The sequence below is a fragment of the Eumetopias jubatus genome, unplaced genomic scaffold, assembly GCF_037043125.1.
Source record: "Eumetopias jubatus isolate StellerSeaLion01/CBP00866 unplaced genomic scaffold, mEumJub1_p1.0 scaffold_7, whole genome shotgun sequence".
NCBI classification, from domain to species: Eukaryota; Metazoa; Chordata; class Mammalia; order Carnivora; family Otariidae; genus Eumetopias; species Eumetopias jubatus.
In genome coordinates, this window is record NW_028274813.1 from 8,649,385 (window position 1) to 8,663,622 (window position 14,238).

Here is a 14,238-nt window from a genome sequence, read left to right on the forward strand (position 1 = left end):
ATGGCACATTTATTTCTGTTGGCCAGTAGTCATTGGGGTGGTGATGATGCTAACAGCCTAGAAGGCTGCAGCTGCCGGGCAGAAGGTAGAACGATGGCTGCGTTCCTGTTTCTGGTGTCTTTGTAAAATGCCACGTGTTTCTAGGACAACCTCATGCTGAGTAGTTTGCTTCTTACAGCATTTTCAGTTATTTTTAATTAGGTGTTTTGGCTGTAGGTAGATTCCAGCGGTCGCTCATCCTCACAAGGTCCAGTACTTCCTGAAGCAGACCAGCAGATGTTACGCGATCTGATGAGTGACGCTATGGAGGAGGTTGACCTGCAGCAGGCCGCCGCGTCCGCACAGGCCCAGGCCAACGGTAGGATGGGCCAGGCCTTCCTCCCCAAGAGCACTGGGGCCTCACTTGAGGTTTATGTTCTTTGTACGCTTAGAAATTCTGCAGTGAGTAACTTAATAAAAAGACAAGTCTGAGTTTTGGTGGATATTTATTAGTCAATCTGCTTGTGTTGATTGAGCGTCTAGTAGATAAATAACCACTGGCCAGGGTGTTGTGGGGGTTACAGATGAAATGAAAGACAAAGCTTATCTTTTCTGTTAGCTTAGAGTTTCATAACACAGATCGGCACTAAGCCAGACTGATGTTCTTACTTAGAGTGATTGTGAAATGACATGAGAAAGCACTTCAGAGTGTGTCACATCCTCAACTACTGGTTGGAAGGGATTGGAATTGTCAGTGAAAGTGAGAGGAGTTGGCTTAATTTAATTTTTAAAGATTTTATTTATTTATTTGACAGAGACAGCGAGAGCAGGAACACAAGCAGGGGGAGTGGGAGAGGGAGACGCAGGCTTCCCGCCGAGCAGGGAGCCCGATGCAGGACTCAATCCCAGGACCCTGGGATCATGACCTGAGCCTAAGGCAGACGCTTAATGACTGAGCCACCCAGGCGCCCAAGTTGGCTTAATTTTAAAGAGTGGCTGGGGTTTAGGTATATGGAGAGGAGAGAGAAGGTAGTCTTGGTAAGGTCATGAATGTTGATAGAGGCGCAGAAGCATGCAGAAGCCTTAATTATCTTGCAGCTCAAGCTCTTACTGGAACAGAAGCTCCCTTCTCATTGGAAAGAATTGGCCAGCAAAGTTGGATAAGCAGGGAGGAACCAGCCAGTGGGAGAGCCTTGAAAGCCAGCTGGGAGCATCCAAATACTTTGAAGCATCTATCTAAAAAATATTTTTTTCTAATCGAATAAACATAGTCATTTCTATATGTTCTGAAATCTTAATTTTTGAAAAATTATTTCATGGTATTATCAAAGTTTAGGGTTAAATTGTTTTATTCTAATTTAGCATAAATTAGAACTCAGGAAACAAATAGGAACTTTTAGCTTCCTACATATTACATTATCTGTAATATTAGCAGCTAACCTACTTAGGTGGGAAAGAATGTTTCATGAATATTTACTGAGCAGCTTCAATATTCAGGTGCACTAGGCACTTATAAAGGATGAGTAAGTCCAAGGTGCTGCCATAGAAGAATTTAAAATCTGGTCCGTGAGCCTCTTGAGCCTCTTGAGGCTAAAATGTCACATTATTCATCTTCACGTTCTCAGTCCTTATCACAGTAATTGGAATGACTGACAGAATGGAAAAAGAATTAGTGGATCTACTATGTATTAAAAATGCATAAAGATGTATGTTCACAATACAAATTTTGTCATGCATGCAGTCGTGAACCACATTGACAGCTACCTGAGAACAGGTAGCCCGTTTGGGTATCCATCGCCCCACAAAGTAGTCTGTTGATTGTAGGGCACCACTCCCTGGCCAGAGACCTGCTTGGCCTCTGTTTCCGCTCCCCCCCTATAAGCAGAGATTTCCTGTAGTTTTAGGGGAGGCACTGCCAGATGTTACCAGTTGTTCCTACCCTTACCGTATTGCTCTGGAAGTTTCCAGATCTCCACCCACAGGACAGAGTTGTCAGAATGCAGTTCTGGCTTAAACAAAACTCCAGTCAACACTAACCCCCTGCTGCCAAATTTCTGAGCTTCTCTAATGCGAAATAACTAAGAGGAGACTCACTATGACTTTTGAGACCATCATTTATATCAGTCTTTTTATTAGTAATTGGAGGGTTGTAAGAAATAAATGAGATATTGCAGGTGAAAACATTTCAATATAGTGTGTATCTGACATGTGGTTAAAATGTTTACTAAGCATTACTGTTCAAAATGTGCCAAAATTGAGTGTTGTATTCTTTTTTAACCTAGGTGTTTTGGATGAAAAATCTCAAACTCAGGAGCCCTGTTGTTCAGACCTCTTCCTGTTTCCAGATGAGAGTGGGAACACATCCCAGGAGCCTGGCCCTCCTTACACCTCATTCACACACCACTTGATTAGTGATGCAATGGCAGGTGCGCCCACTGAGAATGACGACTTTTGCATTCTTTTTGCACCAAGAGCAAACATTCAGGTAATAAATGGATAATATAATTGAGGCCTTAAGGTAGTGTTACAGGTTGAATTGACCAAAGGGTACCTGAGAAACAGCCTTCAGATTTTTTTTTATAACTCTTGGCAGTTCACAGTGACTTCATTTTGTAATTTATTATTGAGGCTTTGCAAATGTTTACTGTACTTTATTACTTCTGTGACACATCGCTCTAAAACTCAGAAGAATGCTCAATGTTTGCAAAATTTAAAAAATAACTTTTTTAGATTTTATTTAAATTCAAGTTAGTTAACATATAGTGTATTATTAGTTTCAGGGCGAAATTCTCTACATAGATTATTAAACTACGGATGTTGTACATAGTTAGCTCTTCAGGGCAAGGAAATGGTGAAAGGAGTGCTATCTAGAGTTGCTAGTCCAAGAATTGGGAAAGGTAAGACATGGTTTGTGTGAAGGCTGATGATGGTTGATAAGTGTAATTGCCATGTGAGAATCATGCTTCCATTTAAAGAGCATGGTCTGGATGTAATGAATGCACAGTTCACTAGAATGGTTAAGCATTGGTGCTGGAATTGAACTTCATGAATCACCATTTAGCTTATATACATATTAAACTGCTCAGTAGTAACTTGGTGAATGTATTTGTTTTACTGCATCCTGGGAAATTAAAAAAAAATAAAAGCAGTCAAACTCAGGATAACTTCATTATTAGGATCATGGTAATTTGGTCATTATGTTGAAGTATGTTAAATTTGGAATGTAGTATTGACTTTGAATTAAATAACTATAAACAAACATATACACACCAGATACATACCCATATCAGCCCACACCCACTAAATCTGTGCCTTTTTATTATCAAATGGTAAAAGCTAGATTGAAGACTATGAAAGACTCCTTTGTGGAGTGATTTACATAGAACAGAAAGTCCATTTGTTGCTGAATAATGCAGAATATCCAGTGTGATGATTAATATCAGTACTTGCCCATTTCATATATCGATATTGCTATTAGAAAGAATGCAGAGTCAAGAAATCTTGAGATATGCAGAATAATCAGTGGTTTCTACTGAGACAAGACCGTGTGTGTTCCCTGTTTATTTTAGGAGAAGGAGGAAGAGCCAGTTGTAAAAGTGATGGTCGATGATGCAATCGTAATAAAGGAGAATTACTTTAGTCAACCCGCTAAGAAGACGGACACGGGCAAAGCTCCATTGCACTTTCCCATCCCTGTCGTTCGCTATGTCGTTAAAGAAGTCTCTCTTGTTTGGCATCTTTATGGAGGAAAGGATTTTGGAACAGTCCCTCCTACTTCTCCAGCTAAAAGTTACATGTAAGTTGATTTCTACATAAGTTGTTTTTTTGTTTTTGTTGTTTTTTACAAGCCATTATTTTCTTTTCTTAGAAAAAGAATTTGTCATTTTTTAAAAGATTTTACTTATTTGAGAGAGAGAGCCAGCACACGTGGGAGAGAGCATGAGCCAAGGTGAGGGACAGAGGGAGAAGCGGACTCCCCGCGGAGCAGGGAGCGTGATGTGGGGCTCCATCCCAGGATGCCGGGATCAGGACCTGAGCCGAGGACAGATGCCTAACCGACTGAACCACCCAGGCGCCCCAGAATTTGTCATTTTAAGAATTATTAATAAAGTAGTACTGAAAACTATGTAATTTAAATGTTACTCTTTTAATGTTAAAACTTTTCATTTGTAAACTTAGTTGTATTGTTTATATATTTACTGAAATATGGTGACTTAAGTGATTTCCATTCAGCAAAATATCTTGGGTACCTACCATGTGCCAGAGCCTGCGTTAGAGGCACATTCACTAAAATGAATAAGATCCAGGGGCTCCTGGGTGGCTTAGTGTGTTAACTGTCTGCCTTCAGCTCAGATCATGGTCCCGGGGTCCTGGGATCCAGCCCCCGCATCGGGCTCCCTGCTCAGCGAGGAGCCTGCTTCTGACTCTCCCTCTGCCCCTCCTCCTCCCAGCTCCTGTGCTCTCCTGGGCGCTCTCCTGGGCTCTCTCCTCAGCGCTCTCCTGGGCTCTCTCCTCAGCGCTCTCCTGGGCTCTCTCCTCCTCCCTGCCCCGGCACTCTCTCCTGGGCTCTCTCCTCCTCCCTGCCCCTGTACTCTCTCCTGCGCTCTCTCCTGGGCTCTCTCCTGGGCTCTCTCTTGGGCTCTCTCCTCCTCCCTGCCCCTGCACTCTCTCCTCCTCCTTGCCCCTGCACTCTCTCCTCCCTGCCCCTGCACTCTCTCCTGAGCTCTCTCCTGAGCTCTCTCCTGGGCTCTCTCCTGGGCTCTCTCCTGCGCTCTCTCCTCCTCCCTGCCCCTGTGCTCTCTCCTGGGCTCTCTCCTTCTCCCTGCCCCTGCGCTCTCTCCTCCTCCCTGCCCCTGAGCTCTCTCCTGGGCTCTCTCCTTCTCCCTGCCCCTGCGCTCTCTCCTCCTCCCTGCCCCTGAGCTCTCTCCTGGGCTCTCTCTTGGGCTCTCTCCTCCTCCCTGCCCCTGCACTCTCTCCTCCTCCCTGCTCCTGTGCTCTCTCTTCCTCCCTGCCCCTGCGCTCTCTCCTCCTCCCTGCCCCTGGGCTCTCTTCTCCTCCCTGCTCCTGCGCTCTCTCCTGGGCTCTCTCTCGCCTCTCTCATGGGCTCTCTCCTGCGCTCTCTGGCTCTCAAATAAATAAATAAAATCTTAAAAAAATAAGACCCACACCCTGCCCTCCATTCAAAAGGACCATTATGTAAGCAGATGAGGGCAATGAAGTGAAGCATGTGCTTCAGGGCAGGGACCAGGCATGGCTCTAAATCTCTGGCCTCCAGCAGAGTTCTGGGCAAGGGGGTGATGCTCCTGAAGTACTTAAATGAGTGTGTTGTTTGGTGAGCTAGAAGAGGACTAGCCAACCTAGTCCTAGGGGCAGTGGGAGGGAACATTCTCATTAGGGTGGGAGGATCAGAAAAGGTTTCAGGGAAGGGTAATCTTTGGCACAACAGTGCAGAGACTTTCTATTTAAAAGTGATTTTTAGGGGCACCTGGGTGGCTCAGTGGGTTAAGCATCTGCCTTCGGCTCAGGTCATGATCCCAGGGTCCTGGGATCGAGCCCCGCATCGGGCTCCCTACTCAGCGGGGAGTCTGCTGCTCCCTCTGCCTCTGCTGCTCCCCCTGCTTCTGCTCTCTTGCTCATGCTCTCTCTGTCAAATAAACAAAATCTTAAAAAAAAAAAAAGTGATTTTTAAAAACTTCCTTTTCTAGGGGCGCCTGGGTGGCTCAGTCGTTAAGCGTCTGCCTTCAGCTCAGGTCATGATCCCAGGGTCCTGGGATCGAGGCCCGCATCGGGCTCCCTGCTCCGCGGGAAGCCTGCTTCTCCCTCTCCCACTCCCCCTGCTTGTGTTCCTGCTCTCCCTATCTCTCTCTCTGTCACATAAATAAATAAAATCTTTAAAAAAAAAAAAACTTCCTTTTCTATATCGATTGGGATTTTTAGGACTTGTACTCTGACTGTAAGGAGTTTCTGAAGTACTAAGGAACTTCTCAGGAGGTCTCATTTTTCCGTGTCCTGTTATATGAACACCAACACCATAGTTAGGTTTTTCTGTAGTTCTAAATATTTAGCAGGCAGCTGATTGCCGCAACGGCAGTAATAAAATTCATGTTCTCAGTGTCTCCGAAGCATAAAGATGTGGCTTTGATATAGAGAAATGCAGTTTGTGGCAGTGTGTTGATAGTTCTGTAATATTATTTTCTCTTTTTGTCTTTCTATTTTTCCTGAGGTCATTCATTGCCTTTCTTTGAATATTTCCTTTAACAAAAGTTTTTATGTTTTTTTGTTTTTTTAATTCTCCATTTATAGCAGTCCCCACAGTTCACCTTCTCACACCCCCGCGAGGCATGGACGTAACATGGCATGTGGGGGAAAAGGAAGAAACCATGACTTTTTAATGGAAATACAGTTAAGCAAGGTAAGATAGTATTTTGAAAGGAAAAAGCCCCTGATGTAGGAGCATTAATGGGGGTTCCTTGGGTACTCCCCAGCCTTGTGGTTTTGAGCCCTAAGGGCCAGCCCTTTGGATTGGAAAAATGCAGGGGTCTTGTAAAACTTCTACCTTTGCTTTCTCAAATGTTCCGAGAAGTTTGAGGGGTTTGTTTTGTTTTTGTTTTCCCAGGCTGTCCCTAGAGGAGTGTCTCTCAGAGTTGAGCAAGCATCAGAATCCCCTCGAGGGCTTGTTAAAACACAAGTTGCTGGGCCCCAGAGTTTCTGAATCAGTATGAGGTGGGGCCCATGAATTTGCATTTTTAATGAGTTCCCAGGTGATTCTGATACTACCTTTCCCACGACTACACTTGGGGAACCACTGCCCTGGAGGATCTACCTGGGAGGGCTGCCGGCGGATAGGTCCTGTGTCAGGTCCTCCATGAATGTCTAGAGACCAGTACGTCCAGGTCGCCAGTGACATCATATGCGTTCAGTTCTTTGAGCGTGTCTGGGATTGTGCCCGGTGTCTTAGGGCACTTAACACGGGAGTATCGTAGTGATGAGGATCCCATGCATTTCATTGTATCCTTGCCCCCCGCTTTGGAACTTGAACATTGCCTCCACTGATTCTTTTTCGAGCAATTTCATGGGTATGCAAGATGATAATTTTGTGTAGTATTCCTAGGGTTTTGCTTGAAAAGGATAGGGATTTTGCCAAGATCAAGTAAGAGATATGCTTGAGCTCATGCTTGTGTGGTGAGGCACACGTAGATCAATAAAGTGAACAAATGAAGGACTGTTCTGTTGTTCTCTGAAACAGCAAGTGATGGGTGATATTTTGCATTTTAAAGAAGAAATCTAATTTAAATAAAAGGTAAAAATGGTTGTGTGTTCTTTCTTCTCTGTGAAGGTGAAGTTTCAGCACGAGGTCTACCCGCCTTGCAAGCCTGAGTCTGACTCTGGCCTCTTAGAGCACCCAGTCTCCCGGCAGGTGTTTGTCGTGCAGGATCTTGAAATTCGAGATCGTCTGGCAACATCACAAATGAATAAGTTTTTGTACCTGTATTGCAGTAAAGAAATGCCTCGAAAAGCTCATTCCAACATGGTAAGATTTAAGACCTCATATGTTCTGTTGTGTATTTGTTTTGGAAAAGTGTGTTTATTGTTTCTAACTGCAGAAGATTGAGATTGGGGAAAATGGAAGGTTTTTTTTTTTTTTTAATAGTAATATGCTGCTTTTAAATCCCTTTTAAATATGCTGCTTAAAGTTTTATTAATTTTTAAAGGTTTTATTTCAGACAGCGAGCATGAGCTGGGGGGGAGGGGCAGAGGGAGAAGCAGACTCCCTGCTGAGCAGGGAGCCCCATGTGGGACTCGATCCCGGGAGCCTGGGATCATGACCTGAGCCAAAGGCAGATGCTTGACTGAGCCACCCATGTGCCCCTTAAAGTTTTATTATTTAAAAATTATTTTTTAAGATTTATTTATTTTCTATTTTTTTTATTTGACAGCGAGAGGGGGGGAGAGGGAACACAAGCAGGAGGAGTGGGAGAGGGAGAAGCAGGCCTCCCACCGAGCAGGGAGCCCAGTGCGGGGCTCGATCCCAGGACACTGGGATCACGACCCAGCCAAAGGCAGATGCCTAATGACTGAGCCTCCCAGGTGCCCCTAAAAATTATTTTACATGTCACTTTTAGGGTCCATTAATTTTAACTGCCAATATATTGATACCCAAGGAAAATGGGAAGTCCATTGTGATCTACACAAAATATTTAGTATTGCTGGAAGTGTTCCAGATTTTTTTTTTTATTCATTTTTTTGGCATACTTGGTTTTTTTTTTTAAAGATTTTTTTTTTTTATTATTTATTTGAGGCAGAGAGAATGAGAGAGAGAGAGCACATGAGAGGGGGGAGGGTCAAAGGGAGAAGCAGACTCTCTGCCGAGCAGGGAGCCCGATGCGGGACTCAATCCAGGGACTCCTGGATCATGACCTGAGCCGAAGGCAGTCGCTTAACCAACTGAGCCACCCAGGCGCCCCAGTGTTCCATATTTCTAACACTTTGTGAGTTTTAGTGGAATAGGAATGATTTGCTCAGGATTGCTAGAAGAAAACGTCCTAGAAGCTGTCTTTGGAGTGTGGCTCTCCGGATTCCCTCCAGGGGCCCAGCGGATCCTGAAGTGCGTGTACCACACTGTCGTTTACGTCTTTCCCACTAAAGAGAACCCATATCTCTCCTGAGATTCTTCAGGGAGTGTGTGCCCCAGACAAGTGTGATTCAGGCCTTTAAACAAAAAGGGGAAACAGTTCCACTTTTAGTTCTCCTATAAGGAAGAGAAATGGGATTTTTTTCTTTTGTTTCTTCTGTTTTTTCTTTTTGAGTGAAAACAAGGTTGTAATATCATTTGGGGAAAAAATGTTTTTCTTCTCTCCTAGTTGACAGTGAGAGTATTACACGTGCGCCCCGAGTCCGGCAGGTCACCGCAGGAATGCTGCTTGCGAGTGTCCCTAATGCCACTTCGCCTCAATATTGACCAGGTTTGTACTGCAAGCATCGTGTGAGGAGTTATGCTTCTTTGTCCCAGACTCAGAAGAAGAGATTTAATTTAGGTGAATTAAAATGTTTACTGTTACTTAACTGTTATGAAAGTTGCATAATTGAAGAAGAATTCTGCTGCTAAAGAATAGGACAAATTCATCAGGCGTTTGGGATCTGAACTGTTGGTGAGTAAACATTGTTAGATGTTGTGCTCCAGGCTCTTCATTGTTTGCGTGACCTAGTACTCAGTCCCTGCTTCCCGTTCTTCCCTGCTCACGGACACACGGGCAGGTACACAGGTGTCTTCAGAGGGTAGGAAATGACTCCCTGATATCTGTGGTTGAAAGATCAGGGGGCTTGTCTCTTAACCACAGCACCTGGAAGAGAATTCCTTCTGCCCTGGGCAAGATGACAAATTAATAAATTGGACACCCGAACAGGTCACAAACAACAGATTTGTGGAAAGACCTAAAGAAATCCACTTGGCCATATTCTAGCAAGCATTTCCATGAAATTGTTCTGGGTTTTGCTTTGACTCCGCTGTAAACATAGTTGGCGCCTCTTGGGCAACCTAGATTCAGGGTGTGTGAACACATGATGCTTTGCAGTCATGTGGTGTAGCCATGAGGGGGGCACAGGCTCGGGAGTCAGGCTGGGGTTAGCACCTCAGTTCTCTTTCCCTAGTTGTGTGCCTTTGGGGAAGTTATTTCTCCAAGCCTCACTTTCTTCACTGATAAAATCAAAGTAAGAGAAATAGATGTAGAATCGTTTTTTAAAAAAACGAGGATCAAATGGGACTAGCGTATGTTAAGTATTTAGCTTGGTGCCTGGCATACAATGTTAAAAGATCAGAAGTGTTACCTGTTGTTTTTATTAACTGAAGCATGTCACAACTGAGGAAAATAAGTGGAGTTCTTAAAATAGCCTGCTTTTGAAACAGCAGAACTGTCCTGTTACACTTTATATTGGTGTGAGAAGGAGAGTCTGTGTGGGATAGCACTGTTGGTTTGCTTACATGGTACAGATTGAATAATGTTGACTTGTTATTTAAATGAGTAACAGACATTTCAGGAATAAGGTATTAAATAATTATCTTGCAGAAATATAGACATTTCTCAGAAAAAATGTATTGTGGAAGCACAGAAGTTCAGCACAGCTTCACATTAATATTTGTAGCTTCTGAGCTGGGACAGACTTGCCAGTGCGTACTTTAGATTTATGTTCCCTCCTTATGAGAAGAATTTCTTTGGATACCCATATTTTAATTTGATTTATCCATTCATTGCCTTGTGATTGAATAGGAGTACGATCAAGTATTTATGGGAAATTCGATCTGTGGAAATCAGTGTGAGCAAGAATTTGAGCAAGATACATCTTTATGGCATGACTTTGCCAGATGTAGCAAGCCCAGTTTTCTTTTTCCTTTTTTTTTTTTTTTAAGTTTTTTAATTTATTTATTTGCAGGGGAGGGAGAGAGAGAGAGAGAGAGAGTGTGTGTGTGGGGGGGGGGAGGGGCAGAGGCAAAGGGAGAAGCAGAGTCCCTGCTGAGCAGAGAGCCCGACGCAGGACTCAATCCCAGGACCCTGGGATCATGACCTGAGCTGAAGGCAGACGCTTAACCGACTGAGCCACCCAGGCGCCCTGCCTAGTTTTCTTTAATAGACTTTTTTCTTTAGTAGTGAGCTTAATTTCTTAGAACTATAAAGCATTGTGATATTGAAATGGGGGGATACTGATCTTTGAGAAAACAGGGAAATCACCGTTTTGGCTGACCTGAGGAGCGGGAAATCGTTCCCCAAGATACGAACTGGAGGAGAACACAGCCACGCTTCAGGTGTGTGCTGACAGGTCCACTGTGCAAACTTCCTTTCTGGCTGGCACCTTCTAAGATCGACGTGCCTTAGTTTGAGAGAGCAAATGATCCTCTGAAGAGAAAACCTGATACTCATGTTCTCCATTTTTTTTTTTTTAGAAAACTAATCAGTTGAAGAATGATAATGCTTTGAGTAATACTTTTCTTACCAAGCATGTCTCTGACTTTATTTCTCTTAACTGCATCATAGATAGTAAGTATGAAAGCAACACACTGTTTTCTCATGTTTTCAAAAAAGCTGCATTGCTGTTGAAGTTCAGGGTCATTGCTTCCAAAGCTCAGCATGCATGTAGTGGAGGCAGGACACTAGGCAGAAGGAACGATTTTCTTCTGGGGAAGGGTAAATAGATGATGAAGTTCATGTAACTAGGCAGTTTGAGATCTGAACTTTGAAGAGGCCAGATTTCCTGACTCTCCTAGTCTGGTGTCCATTTCAGTGTTGCGCTGCCTGGAACTCTGTGCAGGGAAAATGTGCTTGTTAATCCCAAATGATTTGCTGAATGCCAGTCTCATCGCAGGTCCTGTACTAGGATGCTGGGGATACAAAGATAAGTGAACATCTCCATCCTCAAAGATCTCTGTATGGGGGTGGAGATTGACATAAAACAGACGACTTTAACACCCCGTGGTGAGTCCCAGTGGTAAAGATAGGCATAGTGGGATGTGCCCCAGCAGAAGGGGCTCTGAAGCCAGGCGGGGGATTCAGAAACGTGAGGGGTAATCAGGAAGGGCTTTTGGAGGAGGTGATACTCAAGGTGGGTCTTAAGGAATGTGGTTGAGTTAGTTGCATTAAGATTTGTGTAAAGGCATTGAGGGCCTAATTCAGGTTGTGAGAGGAGATGTGAGGCCATTCTGTTAAGGTAGGTATGTGCTTGGCTGAGGTTCGAGATGGTGAATACGTAGCGGTGCTAGTTTGCACATTTGTGGATTTTTAGCATCATTACTTGATTGCCTGAGTATGACATTATAATTAACTATTTTAACACTTCTATGATAGAAGATACTGTTAGTATCTTCTTAAAGCTAGAAAGAATTAGAGCCTAAGTTTGTAAAATAATAAAGCACATTTTTTCAAGTTTTAAGTGGATTGTATGGAGGTATAATTTGCATATAATAAAGTGCCAGGATTTTAGGTGTACAGTTTGAGCTTGACAGATACACTTGAGTAACTAGTGCACCAGTTGAAATAGCATTTTCTGTTCCCTTCAGAGTCCCCCGTGCCCCTCTGTGATCAGTCTCCACCACACCAAAGTAACTGCTGGTCTCCTTTCTATCACCATAGGTTAGCTTTATCCCTCCCACAGCTTCATGTAAATGGAAGTGTATTTGGCTTCCTGTGCCGTGAGCTTCATCTGTGCTGAGGCGTGTCTGTTCATTTCTGTTCAGTCTGTTCCTTTTCATTGCTGAGGACGGATGTCCTTGTATGGCTGTACCACAGTTTGTGTATCCATTTACATAATTTACATTTGGGTTGTTTTTCTTGGTTTTGGCTCTTAGGAACAAAGCTGTTATGAAGTCTGTGTACAAGTCTTCTTATGGATCTTTTGTTTTCATTTGTCTTGGATATTATAACCAATTTCCAGGCCGTCAGGCAGATGTGTATTTGACCAATATAAGAAGCTGCCAGTTTCCCCTGGCAGTTAAACCCTTGTACATACCCCCAGGAACACGAGAGCTGCTGCTTCACACCCTGACCAAACCTGATACTTTTTAATTTTAACATTTTTATTTGGTGTTCATTGTGGTTTTAATTTGGATTTCCTGATGGCTAATGATGCTAAGCATCTTTTCACATGCTTACCTGGCATCTGTATACCCTTTTGTGAAGTGTCTGTGTCTTGCTAGTTTTAAAATTAGGTTGTTGTATTGAGTTGTAAAGAGTTTAGCATAAATACCAAAATCAGAACTTCTGAGAGCATATTGAAATGCTGACCATTAGTATCCCCTCTTCTGTTGTTTTGTGATTTGTAGTGAAAATGGATAAATGCCACTGGCTCTGTGGTCTTCTCTCTCTCTCTCTCTTTTTTTAAAGCATATTTATACCTGGAAATTTTCTCTTGTTTTTTTGAAGGCATAGAGTCAGAGTATTTATTGCGTTAAAATATCACCATCTAGTGGTCAAAGAGTAACATTTTTAGGGACTATTTGTAAACATCTAATATTTGATATACATACGTTATCCAATGTGTGTGTACATATACACACGGATCTGTGTAGTAATGTGAATAGCAAAATGTACACATATATAAATGTAAATAAAGCGTAATGTAATGAACAATTCATGAACCCACTGTCTTGCTGCAGAACCAGAGTATTTTCAGTACTGTTGAAACTGCCTGCTTGTTCTTCAGTCCCATCCCTCAGTCTCCCATATGCCATGTTACCTAGAAGAATATCTTTCTGACTTTCATCGTTTATACTTCTGATAAACGTGATCCGTAGGTTGATCAGACCCTTTGGAATTACCAGACTTAAGAGTATGCTACCAAATATCCCGACCCTGTAATGCCACACCACATTGCATTTTGGTACAGTATTAGTGCTTTATATTAACTGAGAATTTTTTTAAATGGAAGGGCGGAGTAAGAAAGAACAGGCTCAAGCATTTAATTTTCATACTTTCCAAAAGGGGTCTGTCGGTGTGACTGAGGTGGGTAAAACGAAGCTGCTAATAGCGGGCGAATGTGGCTTGCTCGGACAGCATTAAGACAGGCCCGCGCATTTTTGTTATTATATCATTTCAGAAGAGACCACACTGGGTGATTTTATGGATTTTACTTTTGAATATCCTGTCCAATGGAGAAAATGTGTTAAGGCGATAGAACATGGTTGTACAGGCAGAAAGCAGGTAGTAAGAACTTGGAAGGCGTGTGGGTGTGCGCAGGCCGGCAGGCTGCTGTTCCTCGTGGCAGTGTTGCGCCCCCTACAGTTTGCACTGAGCACTGGCATCCAAGAACAAGGATGCCGCCTTCCTGAGAAACCAAACTGTACTTGGATTTAGAAATAGTCGTGTAGGGCGCCTGGGTGGCTCAGTTGGTTAAGCGACTGCCTTCGGCTCAGGTCATGATCCTGGAGTCCCGGGATCGAGTCCCTCATCGGGCTCCCTGCTCGGCAGGGAGTCTGCTTCTCCCTCTGACCCTCCCCCCTCTCATGTGCTCTCTATCTCTCGTTCTCTCTCTCTCTCAAATAAATAAATAAATAGATCTTTAAAAAAAAAAGAAATAGTCGTGTAATCTTTAACTTCTCTGTGTCTTAATTTTCACGTCTATAATTTTTCTCAGAGTTGTGAGAATTAACAAGGAAGTGTGTGTGTGAGAGAGAGATGGGGAATAGGAACAGTGCCTCACACAGTAAGAACTCAAAAATGAGTAAAATATGGGACTTTGAGATACTCTGTAGTTTTAGAAATAGATGTCCCCGCC

At 43.3% G+C, this 14,238-nt stretch overlaps 1 protein-coding gene across 3 annotated transcripts in view; it reads left to right on the forward strand.

The window, feature by feature from the left end:
* Positions 1-14,238, forward strand: part of ATG2B (autophagy related 2B) — a 79,943-nt gene that overhangs the window by 54,730 nt on the left and 10,975 nt on the right. For 2 of the 3 annotated variants that reach the window (XM_028099012.2, XM_028099015.2), the window contains exons 29-34: positions 217-358; positions 2,262-2,464; positions 3,549-3,775; positions 6,283-6,391; positions 7,316-7,510; positions 8,841-8,942. In XM_028099012.2, coding sequence (XP_027954813.2) covers positions 217-358; positions 2,262-2,464; positions 3,549-3,775; positions 6,283-6,391; positions 7,316-7,510; positions 8,841-8,942 — 978 coding nt within the window. The remainder of the gene's footprint in view (positions 1-216; positions 359-2,261; positions 2,465-3,548; positions 3,776-6,282; positions 6,392-7,315; positions 7,511-8,840; positions 8,943-14,238) is intronic. The other variant, XM_028099013.2, reaches the window with a different exon arrangement.